General features: G+C 47.0%; 1 protein-coding gene and 1 long non-coding RNA gene across 5 annotated transcripts in view; both read right to left on the reverse strand.

Moving 5' to 3' along the window:
- LRRFIP1 (LRR binding FLII interacting protein 1) overlaps positions 1-14,209 on the reverse strand; it is a 104,778-nt gene extending 90,569 nt beyond the window's left edge. For all 4 annotated transcript variants that reach the window (XM_050711606.1, XM_050711605.1, XM_050711603.1 and 1 more), the window contains exon 1: positions 13,946-14,209. In XM_050711606.1, coding sequence (XP_050567563.1) covers positions 13,946-14,035 — 90 coding nt within the window. In that variant the 5' untranslated portion in view covers positions 14,036-14,209. The remainder of the gene's footprint in view (positions 1-13,945) is intronic.
- Positions 14,210-17,311: 3,102 nt separating this feature from the next.
- On the reverse strand, positions 17,312-22,389 carry LOC118257755 (uncharacterized). Its single transcript, XR_004781695.2, has 3 exons — positions 22,258-22,389; positions 18,173-18,295; positions 17,312-18,038 (listed from the first exon to the last, which is right to left on the reverse strand). It is a non-coding gene; the product is annotated as an uncharacterized LOC118257755 (long non-coding RNA).
- Between the last annotated feature and the right edge of the window lie 1,844 nt (positions 22,390-24,233).

A 24,233-nucleotide genomic window follows, 5' to 3' on the forward strand; every position in this document is an offset into this window, starting at 1 on the left:
CTGCATAAGCAAGCAAACAGGATGACGAGATAAACCACCATAGTGTAACTGCATCGCTGTGCTCACGCTGCCTCCAGCTTGCAGATTTTTTATTTCAGATGGACCTTTATGGCAATAGCTTGATTTTATTTTTTATTTTAAAAAAAGCCTGTAGCTGGCAATGGTCAGTACAATCTTCTGAGGGTGCCCGGCTCCAACACAACGTGGGAAAGGAAAGAAGATCTGAAGGCAGCACACATCCATTGAGAGGCACAACATCACGCAACGCAGCGGCATCGCTGGACTCCTGAACGAGCCAAGGCCTCTTGGCATCCCATTAAGGAAACAACACCCAGCAGTCAGAAACCTGCGTACAAATTATTTCTGCTCCTCGGAGATAGAAAGGTTGAATTCAGCAGAATTAAGACCAGCAGCTGATGAGTAAGAGCGCAGAAGCTGGCCAACAGCCATCACTTCAGGGAATAGAAATATTTACTGCAGACTCCCACCCAGCCTAACTATTTGAACGCGTAATAAAAATAGGTCTAGCTTGAGAACTATTGTGCAAGAAAAGTTATTTCAAATTAATGCTCAAGAGAACAGAAGCCTGTCAACAAGACCCGCTGCCTTCTCCAAACACAAATCCCACTCTTGTACTTTACAAGGTGTTCCCTGTACAACTTGGTCACGCCGCAGACAAAACGCGCTGTGATGCTGCAGAGTTTGAAATTCAACCCATTTACACAACTGTCCCGGTTTGGCAGTGCTAGGCTTAATATTACGTCCCGTTACACCCAGCCTGCCTGCACTCCTGCTGTACAGCTGATGCAAAAGCAGCAGTTTGACACAAAAAAGAGCATATAAGGATTGCACAACTACTGTATTAGCCATTTCTAAAGCAAGAATGCAATTCAGCCTAGGGTATTGGGCATCTGGATTGCCCTTCTGTGCCATTCCACACTTTCCCTCTTTTCCCCAGTAACCATCCAGGAGCAAACCCAGGCCGAGTAATGGCTTGCTGTGCCTCAGATGGCATTCTGTCAAGCTCAGCATGTTGCAGAGCGTGCTAGGGGCAGCGGGTTGTTGCTATATATAACTGGCTATCTGTTGCACAGCCTGTCTGACATTGAAGGCGAGTTCTCCTGGGTGGAAAAAATTTGTTTCATCTTCCTTTGGATTTACTTTTACATGACCAAAGCGCAGCACAACCTGGAGGAATATGAGTGCTTGTAGGACAGAAATGAAAACATGATCCAGGCTTTGGGAAGACTCATGACACTTACCACTTACACCTGACCATTTAATTGCTTTAAGTCAGTAAAAGCTTTCATAAAGCAAGCAACAGCATGGTAAAAATGAAGATTTGAGCAGAGTGGAAGACAAAACACCGCAGCAGCTGAAGTTACACTACATTTGGTAGCCGCTGGCTCCAGCACCAGCCCTCACTATCTTCTGGGCTCTGTGGTGTCAGCTCACCATCTTCTGTGTCCCCGGACCCTTTCCTTTGAGAAACAACATCCGTAAAATGCACCCAAGAAACCTTCAATAATAGAAGCATGGGGTTTTTAACCTACCTAGAAATAAATATGCCTAAGGTTTCCTCCCCCACCACCTAGCCATAACACATGATGCGGTATGTAAGAGCCCACAGGCCTTACCCCAGATTGCTCCTGGATCTGCACGACTCCTGCATGATATTTCCCTAATGAAATGACCATGATATAACCCTAATCCTTACCCCAGATTGCTCCTGGATCTGCACAACCGCTCCATGCTATCTCTTGCAATGCCCATGGTGCAAGTTTGAGGAATTTGGGGAAGTTTCATGTCAAAAAAATCAGGTGAAAAAAAAAAAAGGGCTCTGTCCTGACCACACAGCACGGCATTTACTCATCAGGAGCTACACTGCACGTTTATTTAAAGAAAAACCACGACAGTGTTCCTTTCAGTCTTATTTTTCCAGATTGCATAGTCAAAATCAATCACCGATACTGCCTTAACAGTCGATCTGTTTTTAAACTGTTAGGGTGTCAAAATTATTATTATTATCTGTACTAAGCATTTCCAACAGTTTTGAATCTCAATCCCACAGTTCACTGGCAGCAAGTCAAAAATCAGTGTGTTGGGATGCTTGATGTGAGCTTCTCACAATAAGATAGATACGCAAAGTTTATCTCCAAAAATGTAACTTTTTTTTTCTTAAAACACAGAATAATGCTATATAAACCATTAAAAATGTGGACGCTTTACAGTGGCTTGAACATCCTTTTAAAAGGAAAACAAACAACAATGCAAGACAGCCTTGTGTTTACGCAAAAGTTTTCATATGGACTCAGCAGGACTTTGATTTCCCAGCCATGTATTTAAAAAAAACAACCACTATTCTCCTTCCTTGTTTAAGAGCCTTTTTCCCTGGAAAGGGCTGACCTGAACTTCAGAGTATTAGAAAAGCCCTTTTCTATTTACAGTCCAGTACTTTAGGAAGTGGGAGTTTCAAACACAAACATTCAAGTACGGTGTCAGCTCAATCTTTGCTTACAGAGCACCTGCAATAAGTACGGTATCTGCAAACTACCCCAAACTAGTTCCTCACTCCTTCCAGGTGTGCTGCCATTTTCTGGCACAGACTACTAACAAACAGGACCGCCTTTAATGCTACGTTCCTACCTGGCCCCAACCAAAAGAGAGACAAAACAGTATGCTTTTAACACGTAGCATTAATATTCAAACCTGGGGATGACCTCTAGAGCACCTTTCCTCGGGTGGAACGTCCTCATCCACAAGCAGATTTAATTAAATCTAGCTCTTTACCCTGATTAGAGTTTATAGAGCAATCTGGCAATAGACCATTTGACTATGTTTACAATCTGTTTTGTTGGTCTACAGCATGCTGGTTCCAAGTTGCAAGGCACTGTTTTTCATCACCTCTCCAAATACATCAGCTTCAGATTAAATGTTAAGAAGTACCTAGAGTCATCGTAAGGACTGGAGATGATCAGAAGTACAATACAGCAATTACAGGAAGGGATCTGCAAGAGATATCACCAGAAGACTCTCATTTTTGCTTTTTTATACACACACATATATACACAAGACAACTGCAAAAACTGTCATGTTTCCATGCCCCCCACTACTTTGTAAGCTCTGTTACATGTGCAAAGAAGTTTTTGGGGACAGTTGCACGCAATTCTTCAACCATCACCACCCCCCTGCAGTGAGACCTGGAGCCTTTCGCTTACCTTGGATATTCCCAAGGTAATATCCGAGCCGCAGGCTACCTGTATTCTGCTGGCAGGGCACAGGCTGAAATTCCTGATTTGCAGCATCAAGCAGAGAAATGCCAAGAACTGCTTGTGCAAACCTGAGTTCAGGGAAAGCGCCGATATCTGGAGAAACCACCTCAACAAAGCCTGGTGAAATTGCCTTTTCACGTCAGTGCAGCTGCACACTAGTGTAGTAGAAGGTCCCTCTGCTACACTCTGTGCTTTACCAGATTTTTCATCCTTTCAACAAGGACACTGAACGTCACACATGCAGTCGCAGCACTCTAACCATGGCTCCTATGGACAAAAGCCAACTTCCACGCTGAGTTTGCAGAAAAACCAGGGAGAAGAAATTTCAGAGAAAACATTTCAAAAATTTACGCTTCAAGCAATTTTAAACAGACTTGTGAAAAAATCATTTAAAAAGTTACACTATCTTCTCTCTCTCTCACCATTACAGCTATTTCTTTTTTTTAATCTACAAGGTGCTCTTACCTGGTCAGTGGATAGGAATCACCCTCTCGTTTGCTATCGTTTCACGACCCATTCCCTCGCGTTAAGAAAAATTCCATCAGAGAGCCAGGACATGTCAAGACAACTTGCACCGAGCGAGATGGCGCTGAACAACCCAGTGGCTCCGATTAAAGCTGAAAAACCAGCCTTGTTTAAGAAATGATTGGACAGCTTTTGCGTGGGGGTGGGAGAGGATTACTGGAGCCAAACTGGGTCTGAGCTATGCTGGATTACCTGACGAGCCTGCATCCTAACAGACACAGACAACAAGGGGACTGCAGGCACTGCTGGGGGATGCAAATGGCCTTCGTGGCTATTTGCTAGCATTCCTGAAATCCAGGCATGCCACTTGGGACATGCTAAAGGCACTGCCAACAGCACGGAGGTGCAGCCCTGCCCAGAGCCTGGGCATTACCCCAGCAGATGGGACTGCAGTTGGATCCTCCGTCTTGCAGTCTCAAAGATCGTGTCACAGAGTTTAACGTGGGGAACAGCTGGTTTAGGAAACTGGCACGCAACACGAAGCGTTGTGAGAGTGGGATAGACCTGCAGCAAAGGATCTGTCCTTGGGAACCGTGTTCTTGTAGAGGAAATTACAACAAAAGCCCGGTACCTACAATTCCCTACCAGCTTCTGAGGTGTGCCAAGCAACCTTAGAAGTGCTGCAGGTAAGGTTTTTGCACTTGATCCTTCTGTTCACAGACCCACTAATCTTCACTGTCTACATTTGCAGATTTCTCCATTAGATGGCAACGAATTCTGGGCTACCAGGTGCCTTTCTGCTAGCAGAGATGACTTCCAGGCTGTCTGACAGTGTGTGCTTATTCCATCGGCGATATAAAAGTGCCTCCCCAGCACACAAAGAACCGTTCTTTGCTTGCTCTAATAAGGTTGCTCGTTTTTTTCCCAGGGTAATTAGACAAGAATGCAGAAACATTACTAAAAACACTGTATAGCCACTTAAAAACACTCTACATCTACCAACATTATCCCTTGTATCCGCATACAAGTGCTCTGTTTCCCAGAGCCCCTAGATTCCTCCACAGTTCATGTAAAGGTTAGGTCACATCTCTGCTTCAATGCACTCACTGCACGTCAGGACAGATTTAAAATTCGTATTTAATAGACAATGGAATAGCATGACCCTTGGGTATCACAAGAACGTCCCGAAAGCCCACTTCAATTTTCAACAGATGCTGATTCAATGTATTTGTCAACATAAATCCTCTTAGAGCTCAGCAACACGTCCAGCAAGGCAAGAAGTCGAGCCCAGCACACACACATCTCATATGGGAGAGCGGATATTTTAAAGAGAGCAGTGTATGGGAAATGCACAGTTGCACAGCAGTGCAATAGGGCTGGCTGCAGACCATCCAAATTTAAACAGACATTTCCTGGAAGCACATAAAGTTAGTTCTACTATTTTCCTAGCGGCAACTGCAAGGACTTCAAGTTTACAATCAGAGAGAAACAACAAGTGATTACACAGACAAAAAACGAACAGACAAAAAACACAGGGAGCCATTATCTGTTATTATTTGTAACCAGCAAGAGCAAATATTTCACCTTTCCAAGTGAAGACTGCAGTACTTGGGCACCAGTGTAAGCAGCCCTATCTTAACCATGCTTTCAAAGAGAATCTGAAGTGATGTGTGTTTTAAAAAGGAAGGGAAAAAATGTAGGGACTTCTGTTCCCTGACAGAGCCCAGGGACCTTTCTGTACATGAAGCACACCAAGAGCCTTTCCCTACGCTCCTGGCATCCCAGGATGCCAGCTGATAAACTCTCCATAATTAGAAGAGCCAAGTGGGGATGTCTGAAATCCATCTGGCCTGAGGGAGCCTGACCCAGCTCTCAGGGTGCCAGATACTCCTGTATTCCGTTTCTGTCTGCTCGATGAGGCTGGCCAAAGCAGACAGGAGGGACAGACTCATCTAAATTTAGTATTCAAATGTGGGGATTAAAGAAAGTGTATTTTGAGACATAGGAAGTACTTAAAAGAGGAAGGCAGAGAAAAAAATAAATATTAAATTTAAATCAGAGACTGGTGAAAGGGAAGGTCAACAGTGCGTAAGAGCAGAGACCAAGAGGGAAGCAGCGTTGTTCCTACAATTTCTTTGTCTGGGCAGAAATCCAGATTGAAGGCATCTGCAGGACCACGAGTACAACCTGCCAGTAGTTACCAGCGAGACCACTCACGACAGAGGCAGTATCACTTCGTCACAGGCAACACTAAAAGGCAAGTCACCAACCAACCAGCCAAACCAGCAGAGGTACGAATGAGCTGCTTCTGTGGAAGTCACTTTCAGTAAGCTGGGAACATCCTCGGTCTCCTGTCTGAGAAAGATAAATCAATGACAAGTGACATTAAAAACTGCAGGCTGCAACGTTTATGGTGGGGAAAAACCCAGCCCTCAGAGCCTATTTTGGAGGAAGACAGAAGTAATTGGTGACTCTGTCCCGCTTGTTTCTTTGGCAGAAGCTCGTATTCAAACTCTCTAGTCTCATTCACAGAAAACATAAACCTTCGGGCAGCTGAGGAAAGCAAATTGCTGCTCTGAAATCCTAACTATTGTTTTTGCATTTCTTCACACGCCAATGATAACAAGCACTGCCCTGCCTAATTGCCAGGTATCAAAAATAGGAACACAGAGGTGGTGATGCACCTGGCAATTTTGGTTTACCAAAGGCTCCGATTTCTTGTACAGCAACATATAATACAAAAATAAAATCTAAATATTTTTCCTCAAAGAGTACAGCTCACAAAGCATCGAAGAACTAGAATCCAACCTGAGTTTTTGCAATTCAAGATGAATTTCAAGATGAAGCTGTCTCACAAAAGAAACATTCACCTTGCACACAAAAGCAGCGTTGGAAGGAGAACAGAGCTGTGAACAAACCAGCCAGGAGCTAGAAGCATCAGCAAACGACCAGGCTTCCTCACCACATCCAAGCCTGGAACGCAGCTCGGATTTGGCACCGGCTGATCACTTTCTCTATCCGCTGCCTGCAGCTCAACTCTCAAAAGCTGTGGTAGCGTTTAGGTGGATAAAACACAGCCCGGGCCAAGCAGCTGGCACGTGGCCTCAGGCATGCAGAAGAGCAAGGCAGATTAAAAGTATTGCTCAGAGTTATGCCAGTTATATGCAATTACACGCAGCTCCCCAAACACATCATTCCGTAACCCAGCAGCAGCTATCCCAGTTCTGCTAGTTTTCCACTCTTTATGGCTGGCAGTAAAACCTAACATTTTTCAAAGGTTTTGAAGAGAACCCTGCCCCAAAGTCCACGTCCCTAAAGTGGCAGCACACACTGCGTCAGAAATTCAATTACAGGAAAAGGTGACGCAGCTGTGGGGCTGAAGGAACAGAGCAGGACTGTAGGCCCAAGTGCAACTCACACCTACCATGGGGCACAGCCTTGCTGAACCAGGGGTACGCTCCTTTCTGCCAGCAGATTGCTTTCAGCATAGATCTGTGTCCCAAAACAAGCAGCCGCCAGCGCTGGAAGCAATCAGAGCTATCTTCTCCTCTGGGGACACCCAAAACTCAGCTGGTGAGGCCATGAAGGTGCTCGCAGCCCTGCTCGTTGGGAAATAAACCCCCAGCCTTGCCCTTCATGCTTCATGGCATGGACAGTTTCAAATGATTACGGTGGTTAGAGGTAGGCCACACTCTTGCCCATCTGGAAGTATTACTTCTGTGCTTTCCCAGTATCTAAACACTGGGATTCGTACCTCCTCTGTAGCCTCCAAAAATCAGAAGGTTTTAAAAGACCTGAGCAGAATGCATACGTGTTTATAACAGGACACTGTGTCACACGGTCATTCGTGATCATCTCTACTGAAGTCATTTCCACACTGCAAGCACTGCGTGGCAAGAAGCTCAGCTCCTCCTAGGGCAATTGAACACCTTCAAACTACCAACAGTGAAGTACAGCTGTGTAAGTGTTTATTATGCCATGCCAAGCTTCGATTTCAGCAGGTAAAGCTTCTAAAAAGCAGACCTTTGAGAGATTCCTTGCATTTCTTGCTTCTTTCCAACAGCACAGGTGGCTCTCCATCCTCAGAGCACCTCAGAATACCTGCGAGTACTGATGTTATGATAGAGACTGACGTAACGTTCTCATTTCTATGTGCATGCCAGTTCTTTTTCCAGCTTTAGTGAGAAAGTTCTCCAGCCTACTTTTTGTTCCCTACTTAAAATATCACGAAGGAGAAGAGGGCGCCTTGGGAGCTGATGTCACAGACTTCTTTCCATACGACACACTGCAGCACTTCCCTTGCCTGCACCGTGTGAGGGAAGCCCAGACATTAGCTATTTCTCCACTATGCACAAGGCCAGCGATTCATCTCCAGCAGATTCAGACCCATGAGCAAGTGCACGGGATTAACACCAGAAGCAGAGAGCTCCGGGATGAAATGCCAGTGTAATTATGCCCACTTTCCTTTCTCAGAAGCCTCTCCTGTATTTAAAAGCTCTCAAAGCTACCTCATGACTATCTGAAGGAAAATTTGGCTTACTGCAACTCCCCCCGCCCTGTTCCATTCCAGCAGGGAACTTCTCCCCCAAAAAGTATTTTCGCAGAAGCGAGACAACAGCTGGTATTTCGGGGCTGCTATTTTAAGGTTTGCCCGTGAGTGCTTACATCCAGCTAGACAGATTCGCTGCTCAGGCAACCTGCTGACTTGACAGGAGGGACAAATACCTTGCTCCACAAGCCTGAAATGCCACATGGATTATGCTCCTCACAACCAAATGAGGAAAGGAAACCCAAACAGCGTTAAAAGCACTGCAAGTGCGCTTCAGCTCCAACATTATTCAGCGACCAGCCTGGAAAAGACGCCCATCTAGATGAGGTAGTGATTAGTACTGCATCCTGCAGACCAGCTCAGCACCTGGGCTCGCAAAGAAGAAGGCTGGGCTCCCCATGCTGTTAATCCTACCAGCAGCCTCGGGCCCGCCTGAAATAGGAATCGCAGTTCCTAAACAGCTGTTTCCTTGGACGCCAAGGGAACAGCTGAGGAGGACAGGCCAGGCACAGGCACACAAACAGACAACTAGTCATTTAACGTCGCAACAGGCAGATTGTGAGCTGGGACACAGGCTACAACCACCCATTTAACTAAAATGGGATGGTCTTAAGATTTGTGTCTCGCCTCTTAAACCATCCAAAGCTGCTCCTTCACGTATTTCCTTTGGGAAGGATTATAGGAAAAAGGCATTGGCTTTATGTAATGCTTTCTGGCTACACAGCCAATAAAAGGCACGTTCAACGAAGAAGAGCATATTTGCTACATAAAACGGTCTTAGCTTTGGAACACTTCTCTGTAGCTTACTGGCAAGCACTTCCTACAGAGGCCTCCATCCCTCCTATATTTAGGTCAGCTGGGCTCAGGCCCAAGCCCTCCAAGAGCATCCCTTGCCTTCACAACTTTCTATTCTAGCAACAGCCCTACAGCCAGGCATGCTTCTTCAGATCAGATGCTCCACAAAGGCAGGCAGTAACGAAATTCAGAAGTCGGTCAGGTACAAGCAACTGGCGTACCATAAAACAGACAGGTTCTAAGGGCTGAACTATTTATCTGGCTCACAAAAGCCTTTGTGCCGCTCCTAAATGCCAAGGACTGCTCAGAAAAGTTCCCCCACTGTACTAAGCAGGTGCCCAGCCCTTACGCTGGCACTACCTAGCACACCCTTAGGGAACACTCTGGTCTGGGCAACAGCTCACTGAGGTTTGCGTGGCTTGTGCTCCACACATACGTGCCCAGGCTGCTTGCTTCAGCTTCGACGTTCAGCAAAGGGCTTCTGTCTCTGCCTGTCAGGCTGGTCACCCGATTGGTGTGTAAACCAGAGTCAAATTAGCACCTCGGATCCAAAGCCAGGCCTTCATGTTCTATGGACAATTATCACAGCTTCTCTTCACTTGTCCTGCAAGTCCAAGTCAGGCTTCTGGAGTTGCTTGGTGCCTTCTCACTGTACCCAGTAGGGCAGGCTGGTCAGCTTCGCCTGCATTTCGTGCCATTTCTCATCAGCTACACCGTCTGCTCCTTCACAGCAGCATAACGTCACGATTTTTTAATCACTGAGAATGCAAGTCAATGCTCAAACTAAGAACTCCAGTGAAACAATCAGAAACATGATCCAAACATTGCCAGTTACTTAAAAAATGTATATATATACACACACAAATGTAGGTGATAGTTCTTGAATACTGCAAGTAACATAGCGTACATATAGCAAAGCACAACTCGTAATATTACCTTTTAACAGGAAAAAAAAAATCAAATTATATTAGTCAAATCAATAACTTTCCAAATTAATTACCAGTTAAAGAGTTCTCCTTTGTAAATTGCTCAATGAAAGAGAAGACTTTTAGCACAGAGATGACAGCCAGGATTGTTCTTCTGAGGAATACAACACATCTGTACACAAGACATCAGGAAAGCAATGTTTAAATTACTTTCCTAATAAAAACAAGAAGTTTGCCTTGACCTTGCTTTCCTCATTCGAGAAAACAGAAGATAGTAATTAATATTATCTGCCTACAGGAAAAATCTTATTTACGTAGATGGCAGCTCTCATTGTATTTGCAAAATTCCTTCTGCTCACAGAACACTTAACCATTACAGTAGCAGGCCGGAATTTAGGAAAAGATACTCCCCTAGAAATGATGTCTCAAGTGATCATGCCAAGCCCATCTAAAAAAGCAGGGAAAAGGCTGGAAACCAGTCCCCGTAAGGTTTACAAGCCCAGGGTTAGCTGCCTTCCCAAAACATATGTACACCAACCCGAGAGAACAGATAGATGCCTGCACAGCGTACGCACGCAGCTCCTGCTGGCACGGACCTCGAGGAGTATCAAACTGCTAGATTTTGCAAACACTGCTGGCATGTATTCACGGAGAGGAATAAAATAGCCCAAAAGTTTCCATTGACCTAAACACAGAATAATCTACTGGCGTCAACACGAGTCTGAAAGTGGAGAAGCCTGTCATTGATCAGCTCCGCTCCCATCTGCAGGAGCTGACAGCCGGCAAACATAATCTCAGCAACACCAGCTAGGTGTACGAACAGCAAACCCCGAGTGCCAGTTAGCTGCATCCGTCTGAAACTCACAACGCCAGGTTCCTTGATTTAACCTTATTTACATAATTGCCAGTCATTTAATTGAAAGTCCAGCTCAGCAGCTGGATTTATTGGTATGGCAGCACTCTTATCTGACGGACAAGGTGATGTACAGCAGCACTGCCTTCCCCCTCTGCTCTGAGCACGTCTAGACAAGGTGATAAGCCACTTGCAGCTGATCTAGTTCAGAAATCGCCCCAAACATTTTAATCTTAACACTACTGCTAAAAGCCTGTCACTACAGCACGCTTCACTTTTACAATTTCCTTCCGCTCACTTACAGTTGCTTCCTCTTAGCACTGTTCTCACATCCTGCGGAGGCGAGGGCTGCCTTCTTCCCTGTACAAAGCTCTCTTTTGGTTCGTGCGAGGCTGCACCTACGGCAAGATGTCCCATCTGCAAGCTCAAATCAAACAGCCAGCTTACGCTTCAAACAGCAGGAGGTTAAGTCCTTACAAGCCTTAATGGCTCCTTAAATGCAGTACAGTAAAATCCCCTTACGTGCAGTACAGTCAGAACTATCACTTTTTTGAGATGTTCTGACAACAACAAAATACAACTGGAAGCTGTCAAAGCAGCACTAACACCCCAGAGGAAAAACAGAAGGAGAGACGACGCACACACTTCAGCTTGCTCCCAGAAGTACTTTTACCACGGGATCTCTATGTATAAATCTGGTTTGGACACCCTTTTAGACTCCCATCCGAACGCGCCAATTTGACATCCTAGAACCTGCTAGCAACTTGTGAGTACCTGCGTCTCCGGGGTGAGAAAGAAAGGAGTAAAAACCTATGCAAGAAAGAAATATGTCTACATGTAAGCTTTGCCTAAAAATCTACGAGGAAGGCTTGAAGAGATGAAGTCTCAATAACCCTTGCACCTTTCTTAACACTCAGCATCTTTATTAGGAGATGAAAGGCTTACTTTACATTTTCAAGAATTCTTAGCACGGACGGATGCAGCTGGGACTCCCTGTGTGAAGAGCAGGCAGTTAAACAACAAAACCATTATAAGGGCATAAAACTTAAGAGGGAGTAATGCAAGGAGTTAAAACAATATGGGAAAATGCTGAACCTTGAACTTCTCAGTTCAGTTTTAGCACTCAAGGGAGAAGATAAAAGGCAAGCTTGCGGAGGAGTTTTCAAATAGGGTTGTCCCTTACCCAATGCTCAGAGAAAACAAACAAACAACACTCTAAGCATCACACCTCCTCGCGATACAGCAAAGAACAATACGCAAGCTAAAGGAACGTGGGAGAGAGCCATGAAGTAGAAAAGAACAGCCTAGGCCTCTTGTTACAGATTTCTGCTTTGCTCAGAGGACAGGGTGGCCAGGACACGGTTGTGGAATTTAAGCCCTCATCCCAAAGTCATTCCCAGGATGTTATCATGACTCAAGCTCCAGCAGACAGCACAGTCATCCTTACTTGCTATCACAAGGCATTCCTGTCCTCCTACCTCAAACTACCTCCACAGGAGCTTCCCATTCCCAGCAGTGCTCAAAGAGCATCTTCTTGTCATACAGAAGAGCGTTTTCTTATCACACTGATGCACATCTGACTTCTGTTAACGTACCATCTAAGTCACTCACATAGAAGTTAATATAGAGCATATTCCAAAGATGCTACAAACTGCTCAAGAACAGCAGAGACGTCCCAGATCAAAACTGCCCTTAGAGGCTCAATCTGAGAAGCATGATGTTATAGGTAACTCAATCTACCAGCAAATTATCACTCGAATTTATAAGTCTGTCTTCTACCTCCCTAGCCAAAGTTTATAGGACTGCCTTCTACCTCTGTAGCCATCAGCAGCACTCTGCCCTGCAGCAACTGAGCTTCAGGAAAGGACACCAGAAGAGCCCAATCTCTATCGGAGGGTTTTATCTGGCTGAGGTCATGCCTTCAGCCAACCCACAGGAGTCAGACAGGTGTTGGCACTAAGGGGAGCAGACACAGGGAACAGGACGTCCACCTTTAACAGCAGCCAGCATCAGGCCAGCAGGCCAGCTTGGACACAGCGAAGAGCTGAACCCCAGGGCTGTGGGGCTGGGCTCAAGCCTGGGTCACCAGCCTCTCTTTTGGGAGATTACAGAAGGAAGAGCGCAGAAGAATCCATGTAAACATAAAACCAAATTCACACCACATTTGCCATTGATCCCGTACAGCTGTACACAATCAGTACGAATAAGCTGGTAGGAACAAGGCAGTCATCAGCTGTTTTTAACCATTTAAAGTCACATCAAGCCCAAAGATGCAATGTCTAACGAACCACATGCCTAACTCGTTACATATAAACATATGCAAGCCAGTTTCCAAGTAGATTTATGCCTACAAACACCATTCTGCTGTCTTTTGGTGTACGTTTTGTTCTTATACATACCTCCAGGAAAAACGAGTGTTCCTGGTTCTCAGTCATTAATATCAAGCCCACTGCAGCAGACAATTTTCGCTAAGCGAAGAGGCCAGACTACGTACAGCAGGGCTCCTGCCTGGGCTGGCACGACACAGTGTTTCTCTCACGTATAAACACCGTAAGTGCTTCAGGCTTAAGTGGAGCCCTCGGATCATAAATAGACCCACACTGCTGCAATTAACGTTACCTTTTATTTAGCGTTTAATGACTTTGCCCTTGAATTTCCAGGCTGGCTGATGGCCCAAGAAGCAGGCAGTGCTGGTGGGATGTCTCCGGCTGCCATCCGTGAGGACAGGGGGACACAAAGTGGTGCCACCACCACCGCACACATCCCACATTGTGGTGTTGCTCCAGGGAAGGGCGCTCAGCTTCCCGAAAGCCACCGCTGCCGGACGCTGCTCGCACAAAAGAAATCCAGCTTTCCCACCCAGGGTTTGTGGCTGAGGTGGATAAGCGCAAATAACGGTGTTTTAGGGTTTTTTTTTGTGTTTTTTTTTTTTTGAGGGGCTGCATTTCGCACCTGTGAGGGGATGGGGGGTTGGGTACCCCCCGGCCGTTACTGCCGTTATACCCGGGGGGGCTGCTCGTGGGTGGCCGTTAGGAGCCATGAGGAGGATGAGGAGGGGGATGAAGGACAAGGGGGTGCCGCTCACCTCACGGGCGATCTGGTTGAGCGCGTCGTCCTCCGCCGTCAGGCGCTCCCGGTTCGGCAGCCGCTTCCTGCCGGCGCCCTGAGTCCCCATGGTGGGGTAGGGAGGATCGGGTCCGGGTGGATCGGGGGGGATCTGGGCCGGGAGGATCGAGGGAGATCGGGTCCGGGAAGATCGGGTGGGAGCCGCCCCGCGCCCCCCCCGGCTCCTGCCTCAGCCGCCCGCCGGCCCCAGCAGCCCGACACACAGCGCCCCCGCCCCGCGCATGCGCCGCCGGGCCCCGCCGGGAGGGGCTTGGGGAGAGGGGTCGGGGTTTGGGGTCGGGGTTTTGGGGCTTTAGTGTGAAGGTTTTGGGGTGAGGGGCCTGGGGGTTTTCATGTGAGGTGTTTGGGGTTTGGTGTGAGGGATTTGGGGTTTTGAGGAGAGGAGTTGGGGTTTGGGGCTTTTCGTGTGAGGGGTTCAGGGTTTGGGGTTTTGTACCATGGGTTACTGGATGTGGTTAATTCCACTAACTGCCAGCATTAAACAGCTCGGTGCTTAGCCGAGGTGAAGTAACTGGCGCTGACAAGGAGCCAGTGATCTCCAGGATTCCTGTCACAGCCCTTGTACCGCTGTTCTGACCCCGAGTACATCCCCTCGTACCGCTGTTCTCACCCACCCCACAGCCCAGCATAAAAATTAGAAGTCTCTCAAGCTCGGGACGCCAGATATGTTGTGCAGATGCAGTGCAGAAGAAGGACTGCAAAAAAAAAAAGATTGCAAGATCCATCCCCCTGCTGACAAAGAGCGTGGTGTTGTGTTTAGTCTGCATGACTTAATTTTGCTGTAAGTTCAAACTTAATAAAGGTAAAAGGCAGCACTATAGAATCACCAAGCAGCTCAGGTTGGAAGGGCCCTCAAAGCCCATCTCGTTCCAACCCCCTGCCATGGGCAGGGATGCCACCCACCAGATCAGGTTGGCCAAGGCCCCATCCAACCTGGCCTTGAACACCTCCAGGAATGGGGCACCCACAGCTTCTCTGGGCAGCCTGTACCAGGGCCTCACCCCGCCCTCTGAGTGAAGAATTTCTTCCTAACATCTAATCTAAATCTCTCTCTCCCTAAATTCAGCCACCTGATAAATCTTAGAAAGGGGAGGAAAACAGCCGAAGCTTGGGGCAACTCCAAATTACAGATCAGACCTGTTATAAAATCAGAAATTACCACAGCATCACTACCCACAGGGTTCTGGGTTTGTTGACCAGATCTGTCAGCCCATGCACACCCAAAGCTGACGCTTATCTGGAAGTTTTCTTGTACAACAATGGGGATTTGGGTCATTTCTGCAGAAGACTGAACCTCAAATTCAAAAATGTGTCAAACAGTTTAATATATCATCCCTTCCCATGACGGCATTTATCAGGACATAAAGCAACCAGTTGCTGCTTCAGGAAAAAAAAAGCCAAAAAACTAGTTCTAGCAGAATCCCTTTCCCCAGATGGGTATAAATGCCCTCCACACAATCCAGGCTACTGGGCTTCTTGTTCTCCAGAAACTACTTAATTGTCACTTGCTGCTTTTTATACCAGTGACATCAAGGTGACTATTTATAGCTGGTGCCTGTGCCGAATCCATTGTCTTCATTCCTCGGCAGGGCAAAGCCTGCAGGGCCCCAAGTGAAACGCTGTGGGACGAACTTAGCAAGGAATCATGCAGACCTTTGGTGGGCAGCTGTCGACACTACTTTCTCGGAAACGCTGTCTTGTTTGTTTTCCTTTTTTTTTTTTGTGGACAATTTGGACTGTGTGCGTGCTTACAGCTCATCTCAAAGTTGTTTGGGGATCCATCGTTCTTCTGATGACTCAGTAGTACAGACCAATGCTGTTTCTTGTGCCTGGGACTATTTATTTCTACAAGAAGTAAATGACTTTTTGTCAGCAGAAGCAGCTCCATCAGTTCCCCACTTTGCTTGGGCATTGAAAACAAGGGTGCCACATCCCCAGATTTGAAGTCACGTCTACTCTGACTCCACACAAGTGGAGACAAAAGCACACACTCTGCAAGGCCGTGCAGGGGCTTTAATAGTGGTCCTGCTGTGTGGGTAAAGCCTCACTGTGACTAGTTTTCCTAGATATCCCACAGGCTTCCCTCCTTCAGCCACTTTCACACCAACCGCACCTCCCAGAGGCCTTGCTTAGCCCTATCGCTCTTCCAGGCTCTGCATAGCTTGTTCCCTGAGCCCTTATCCTTGAATTTGCCCCTGCCCTTTGAGGAATTCTGGCTAAAGACGCAGGGCAGCACCTTATTTTTAGGCCCATGTTACCCAGGGATTTCAGCCACCTGTGCGGCTGCATCACTGTTATCCACGCGAGAAATTTCCAGTTCAGCCGTGCAGGAAGATTTGCATTTGTGCCTTACTGGCTGGAAGCCTCGCAGAGATTTGGCCTTACAGCCAAGCTGAAGCTTGTGCAGGGCAGATTTATGTCTGCCATGAAAACCTGCCATTGAGAGAGCTTTCTAAAGAAAAAATAATAATAGAGTACTTGGAAGAGAAGTTACTGAGTGTCTGTAGTCAGAACTCAAATCACACATGCACTACAGCCTAAGGAATCCTTTTTGCTTGCATTCCAGACACAGTAATTTCTTCTTTTAATACAGTCAAAATAAGCCGTCTCGTTATAAAGATACTATACATACAGAATTTGTCCAAATAAATATGAAGTAATGATTCAAATGCATTAGTTTTGGCTACACTGTGAAGTGCATTGACTGCCTCTGCAAATTAAATACTGAAACAAACATTTCTTATTTTAACAAGCAACATGAAGTCGAGGCTCGTTTTGTCTGAGAGCCATAACTGTGATTAATGATACTCAGACAAGCCTGAGTATCCCATGCCAGTTTCAAAGGGCTCTATTTTAAGAGCATAATACGTACCTCGTTCTCCAATATCCTGCATACAAGGGGGCCATTTCATGCAGAGTACATCCCAAAGACACAATTTTCCCTCTGTGCTGCTCTTAAACCAAACCACCTTGTAAAACCGCACTCTGGAGGATCAGAACAAGCAATCAGCTGTTAAAGCTGCCGCTGCTTGTGTACTCAGTAGGCCCTTTTTACATAATAAAATTGATGTTTTTATGCACTTCGCAGCAAAATATGGTTACATTTCTATTAGCAGCAAGCTCTGGGAGAGGGGAATCCAGTGGCTAGCTGACAGCATTAAAAGAAAACACAGGGACACCTCTCTGCTACACCATAAGACTGTGGCATCTGGCAAGCCAGAAATGAAGCTTGACAGCTTTAATAAGATGTCCATTAGCCCAAGGAGAGTGGAACACTTAAATACCTCGGAAAACCAACACTCAGGAGGCCGATATTTCATATTGTCAAGATACGTGAAAGGAGCAGAACCCCATTAACACTGTAACATTTTGCAAACGTAACAGCAGTGGTATCCAGCAGGGTCTGTGGATTTATTAATGGGAAAAAACTACATCGTGGACAAGTATGTGCTGGCACTGAGATACTTCAGAAAAAAACACTGCTGCAACTAAAGGGCATCTCCTTTATTCCACCTCCTAAGGAGCCCATAATCATCATCTCTTCAGCAAATGAACCCTCCTGGGAGAAGCTTTCAGATGCTGGTGTCACATCTGAGCAGCGTCAAGACAGGGCTCAGGAGACCAATAGCATCCGTGCAGGTTTGTTGGGATGAGATTCGTTTCTCTTCATGTCAAAAGAGCAGCTATTTGCATCAGGGGGGCTCTGTCATGCTGGGAACCTTGCATGGCTTCAACTCGGAATTGGACCCCCTTCAAGGCCGAGGAAGAATCATACTTCCGATGGAGTTTTTCAAAGCCTTGTGCTTGATTTCATTTAATGTTTTCATTAGCACTCCTACGCAAGTAGTCCAGCACTAATGAAATACACCCTGTGCATTTCACGGGGTTATGAAGCAACATCAATAAAGGAGGATAAAGTCATACAAGAATGGGAAGAGGCTAAGACACAAGTGGAATGACATCAGGCAGACTGCAAATTCCATGTCAAGGACTGAACTCGTGATCTCACCAGCTGGAGGTGGCAGAAGAGGAGGAAGTTCTGGGGTCACAAACTGGTCACGGGTTGGTTGTGTCCCAGCATCACAACACAAACACCAAAAAATTATGTTTAATGTTAGAACATTTCAGTAAGGGTGTCTCAATGCAAATACTTCTACCATTACACAAAATATCCACAAGACCCTACCTGAAATGGTGCCTCTTCATCTGGTTGCCCATGTGAAGAAGAATTCAGACTCATATAGCTGTAGGCAGAAAATCTGCATCTCCTTTCTATAAACTCCTTTGGAGAGAAGAGCTGGGGATGATTCTGCGTAAAGTTTGGAGCCAAGTTAGCACAAAAGCTACACGCCATACATAATAGCAGTCTGGAAATCACAAGTTTATTGCCAAAGGTCTGGACACGCATCCCAAACTAAGCATTATCATGAGTGTCTGGCTGCAGACACAGCACTGGGGGCTCCCTGCCCTGCCACGAAGTTTGGGACGTCAATATCCATCCCGCTGGCACTGCAGCAGCCCCAGAGAGGTTGTCCTGGCCCCCCGATGCTCCTGTTTGGATGGCATAAGACCAACCAAGCAATGATGGAAGCATCCAAAACCATGCCAGGCAAGGAACTTACCTGCAATTTTCAAACTGAGCTTGCAGAAAACTGCCTGTTTTGGGCTAAAACGGGAACCAACACGGGGCAGCCTCTGCGGACCTCATCTAATTAGGAGCAGACACAGCACGACTCAGAGTTTTTTGGCACAAAGCAAAGTTAAGCCAGCCCCACAGCAGCTGCAGGGAGCTGAACCTCTCCTGGGCTGCTGCACAGCAGCCTCGTGGCTGTGCCTGGCTCCCGGCACGTCAGGGACAAAGGCACGTCAGGGTCTGCTGTTTGCGAGCTGTGCCGCTAACTGCTCCCCCAGCCAGCTGCAAAATCTGGCTGCTTCTCTTCCTCTGGTTCCCCTCTTGTCATGTAAAGCTATGTTTTAAGAGAGCCCCAGGCTGTTTTCTTAGAAATAACGCATCAAGCATGAAATAAGTGAGAGCAAGGCATCATGCAGCCTTGTTACGTGGGCTGGATCCTTCCTGCTTATTTGATTTCCCTGAGGTTTGTCTGCTCCATGCTGCGTGGCCTCATCTGCTCCGGTCCCAAATATTCCAGGGTTAAGCTAAGCCACATTTTCCGAGCAGGCCCTCCAGGTTTTCTTCAAGCTGAGTTGTTTTGGACCACAGTAATGCACAGCCACAACACAGCCTGAAAATGCCAATTGTCTGTAGCGGGATGAGTATTTGCACTAATTAGTCATGCTGTCCCATAAAACAGTGCGTGGACAGCATTTTGGGAAAGCGTATGTGAACACCAGTTTAAGTAACTGGAGTGGAAGGAGGAGCTGTTTGCTGTCCCTATGGAAGTCCATCCAGATTGATCCAAAGTTAGAGGAAAAACATCCCTTTTCCCTAGTGCCAGAGAACCGAGCCATGCTTTGCTTCTAGAGATCTTTCACACCTGTCAAGAACGAGCTATTTTCCATTCACCACTTCTACAGCGAAATTAAAAAATTGCCTTGTCTTTTCTCAGGGAACGGTTCCAACCACTTAATACCAGGAAGAAAAGCTCCTGCATTTGATACCTCACATTTCTGCATATGTGCTGAAGCCGTGCATCACTGCCCTGTCTCCTGCCTCGCTCACCCACCCGCCCAGGACAGCGGCAGACAACAGATACAGTTCCTGGCCAGCCGAAAACAAGCTGTGCTGGTGCTAAGGGATGCAGCCTCCAGCTGTGCTAATCACCAGCAGGGCAGGAAGGCAGGTCATTATTGTTTCCTGAAGTGAAGAAGTCTGCCTAAACTCGAAAGTGAAAGAAGATACCAGTAAGAAAACATTGGATGAAACGGAGACAAAACACTTCAGATGTTACAGCGTATTCGAGCTAAAGGTGCATCTGATTTTAAGTCATAATATATTTTCCTAGCACCCCTAGCATCCCTATTTTTTCCATGCACAGGGAAAAAAATGACATTTGGGAGTGATCCATGTGCTCAGCACACTTCCCTGCCCTCTGCCCCCATGCACCCCGAGTCATCAGCCAGCTCCTGCACCCCAAACCCCTCACCAATTACCATCCTCCGCAATTTTCTTGTCGGCTTTTCCACAGCATTAATTATTATGGCACTGAAGCCCTTCTGATCATTCCCTGTAGAACTCTGAGGGAATTATTTCCCCTGTTCTCCGTCAGCAAAGAGCCAAAATGGTCGGGCAAGAGCTGTCAAATTCGCTAGTGTTTAATTTTCCTCGACAACTGTAGAAACAATTAAAAGAAGATTTTCCTCAAATACACTGAGTTGCTGCAGAGTGCTTTCATTTCAGCTACATTTAAAAAATAGTAACAAAAAAGCACTGAATAACCCAAACTGAACATAGAGGAAAATGCGTGCTTGCATCTACAAGCCATCAAGTTACGTAGACAGCTGAATGGCTTTGCAAGCACCAGGCTGGAAACAGATCTCAAAGACAGAAAGAGCCACCAATTTCTTAGCCACAAATTTCTGCTCTTTCTTTTGCCTTTTTTTGCTTTCCTAGCTGTGCATTGCCCTAAGGACAGCTGCTCAGCGCATAGCCACTTATTGCAGGGTTTCCAGCTTTAAATCACATAGGGCTGGGCACTGTTGGGGGGAGTTCCCCAGGAACTTGTCAGACACCACCTTCATTGCTCAACCTCAATTTCTACAGAAGTTTTCATCCTCCCTGACCTTGCAGCAGTGGTGGTGGCTGAGAGGAAAGGCAGACTTTTTTCTGCGGTGGCCTCTTTCTGGGCAGTCACTAAAGCTCCTGAAACATCCCGAGCGCATCAGCAGCTCCACAAAACTAATTAGAAGTTCCCAAAATAATTTTTAATACGGTTTTCAATTAGGAAAGGAGCCGCTCGAGGTAATAGCAGGTAATGGTTCCCCTCCCCGAGGCATCTCCGTCCCTTGCTGGCTCGCTGGCAGGGGATGAGACGTCTCACCTCAGCGTAGCAGCTGTGGCTGGCACAAAGCGAGGCTGCTTGGGCTCAGACAGATGAAATTTCTATTCCCATGCATTTACACACCACGCCTGCAACACCCAGCCCGTGAAGCCGAGGAGCAGCTGGAAACCAGCCAAACACTCAGCCGTGAACCCCCCAAAAAAAAAAAAAAGGCAAGGAGACCACGTGGCTGCCAGCCCTCTGCGAGGCAGGGAGAGACGGACCCCATTCTAAAACACCCTGTGAACACGTCTGTGCTATACATCCAAAACCTGGGTGGGGACTCCGGCAGAAATAAACCCGTGTTCACACCCACACGAGCTTTCCAAGTCTGCACGAGACGACATTGCTCAAATATTTCCCCCTCTCCAAGCGCTGGCAAACTGCTTGCAGTCGCGTTCATCACGACTGTCTCGTGAAAACGCAGACAAACAAAACACTTCTGGGGGAGATTAACCAGGCTGGGAGATATTTTTTGGCTGTCAGTGAACTCCTCCACGGCCCTTTGCGTAGAAAGGTGCTGCCTACAGCCATTTTTAGCCTGGTTTCCTAAGGGAACAAGCCATATGTGATCACTCTGTCCATGTGTGCCTGTCCTGGACTAAAAGCTTAACCCAGCTGGCCAGGAATCACCAAATTTATCAGAGAGGTCAGGATCCATCCCCTTAATGTCCTATACCCCCGCTGGAAGAAAGCATCCCCTGAGCTCAGGGTGGGCAGCAGACAATCCATGTGGCTGAAGGAGCTTAAGGGCTTTCATCGTGCAAACCCTGCACCTCATTAGGTAACGATGAATCCTGTTTTGCAGTACTTTTCCCTCTTTTTCTGCATCCTCCAGGGGTTCTCTTCCCCTGATGTCCCAGCCGTGGGTCTGCCTGGCATCCCCCAGCCATCCCTGTGACCAGCCGAATCTCATTTCAAGTGGATTCGCCCCAGGACCTGCCCCTTCAAACAATTTCCAGGCAAAGCCATAGGAAAGTATTTCTTGTGGTTCACAGGCACTGAAAATGTTTATTGTAGTCAGTAGTTATTTTCCCTCCTCGCTCTTTAACACATTTACCATTGCTTATCATCTGGGACCCATTAATATTAAGCGTGTTTAACATTTCCAGGCCAATCTCTGGAGTGTTTTAGCGACATTAATAATTAATAGGGGAAGACGAGCACTTCAGAGGCCTGAAGCAGTTCACAACAGGCTGGGTTTCGAGGCTCAGCGTAAAGATCTGTTCATCATTGCAACACCACTAACCCTCAAAATATTTCGTAGCCTTACCAGTGCAACAGGGAGGAGCTCGGTCTTTCTCTCATTAACAAAGGCAGGACTCTTCTTCCTCTTAGGGCTGACAAAATGACTCGTTAAGGCTCTGTTGCAACAGCAGGAACAAACCTTGCCTGTATTATCATTAGCAGGCTACCATCAGTCTTCAGCAGGTGAACTCCAGGGGATCTCATTGCACCAGCGCATGATTTTACTGCAGGCACAGAAGAGAAACAACAACAACTTGCAGAAAGGTGATGTCCTCTCAGAGCTGATGAAGCCCTTAAAGCTCCTAGAAAGCAGTGAGAGCAAGACATAAAGTAGACACGAGTGGTGCATTCATCCTTAAACATTTCCCAGCATGATTCCCAAAGTCTATAATTCGATTTTCTGGAATTGGCTCCCTTTCACATGGCGCTTTACCCAGGGATCTTACATGGGTTTAGTAGGCAGCTGTGCATCAGCTTGGGAGTACTGATTCCCTTTCCAGCATGGCTTCCAGGAGCCTATTTGACGGCTCCCAGCTTGGGCTTTGTGCAGACAGTGGCTTCTTGTGTCCTCAGCACGAGCCCTGAGCTTCGAGCAGCCCCCATGGGCTGGCTGTGCCTACCCCAGCCCACCATATACCTGTCAGCAAGGGCGGGGGTAAAGCAGTAGCAGCCTCCATCAGTATTATTGACAAGATCTGCTCAGACCCTGGGCTTTCTGCTTCACCACGATTTTTTTAAGAGCACCTTTAAAGTGATTTGATAGCAAACGAGCCCATTTGCAGCTCATAAACGTAATTTGTGTATGTTCTCACTTTGAACTCACTGTGCTTACCATGCTTCAGATGTTTCTTTTCCAAACAAATCGGCCTGTAAAAATAGGAGAGCCTCAGCCTATTCCTGAGGCTTTGCATCCCTTGTCCCCCAAAATGAGCCTGAAGCTCCCCAAACTACCTCATTATTCTCCAAAATACCCAGGCAGTTTGGAGCCCTGCTCGAAGGAGCAGTAAGGCAACAACTGGTTCTGCAAAGAGACAGGACTGCAGATGGACTCCGCTCATTTTTAGCAAGACTGGCTAAACCGAAATAGTTATCCCAAAGGCAAGGCCTGCTAAATATACTCACACACAAGTGACCAGTTCCTTTGAAGCTGGCAGTGCAGAGACGAGGCGTCTGCCCTAAGCGCCTCTAGCAGCCTCAGCTCGGTGCTTCGCTCTCACTGCTAAGGCCATAAAGTTTCCCAGTGCCTTTCCAGTATAAATAATGCATCATTTTTTCTGCTCCTTCACATTCCCCGGGAACAGCAGAAAGAAAGGAAAAGCCACTCGTGCTTTCAGGTACTTTCTTCAGCCCGTTGTGCAGCAAGAGATGAGGCGGACAGCGGTGCCCATGGAGCAATTTGGGTGGCCGAAATATGCCCTAGGAGTTTTACCCTAGGAGATTTATTTTGACCTGTTCTGGTAGCCCTGTGCACTACTAAAACGTTGCAGCTCCTGCAGGAAAAAGGATGAAAGCGGGGGAAAGTCCACAAGTGGTTTCGAGGTGCTCAGGTCATGCCTTGCTGGGCTGGAATATTTGGTCCCTACCAGCCCTGTGGCCAGAGCTCTCCTACGAGGTCTTGTGGTGTAACCACAAACACAAAACTAAAGGGTGCAGGCTCCAGGAGCATGTTCAGAAAGGAGACTCGGCAGCGGATAGCTGTGCTGTCTGAAATCACGGACGAGCTATGCCCTCTAGTGGGTCTGCCGCTGGAGAAGGTCCCGTGCAGGAGGCGGTGCCCACCCCACGGACACATCCCTGGGACCCAGGGGAGGTTTATAAAAGCCTCTGCCTCATCCCGGGCAGATGCGACTGGGATGGGAACAAAGAAAAGAAGAGAAGTGCCCAAACGCTTTTCTACCCCTCTGCTGTATCAACCATTCACGGGGCCACGCAAGTTTGGGATTTCACAGGGTGGTTAGGAAACTTCTTCAAAGGCTCCCCAGATCCTTTCTAGCCTGGCTG

Source organism: Cygnus atratus, chromosome 6 (assembly GCF_013377495.2).
Source record: "Cygnus atratus isolate AKBS03 ecotype Queensland, Australia chromosome 6, CAtr_DNAZoo_HiC_assembly, whole genome shotgun sequence".
NCBI lineage: Eukaryota > Metazoa > Chordata > Aves > Anseriformes > Anatidae > Cygnus > Cygnus atratus.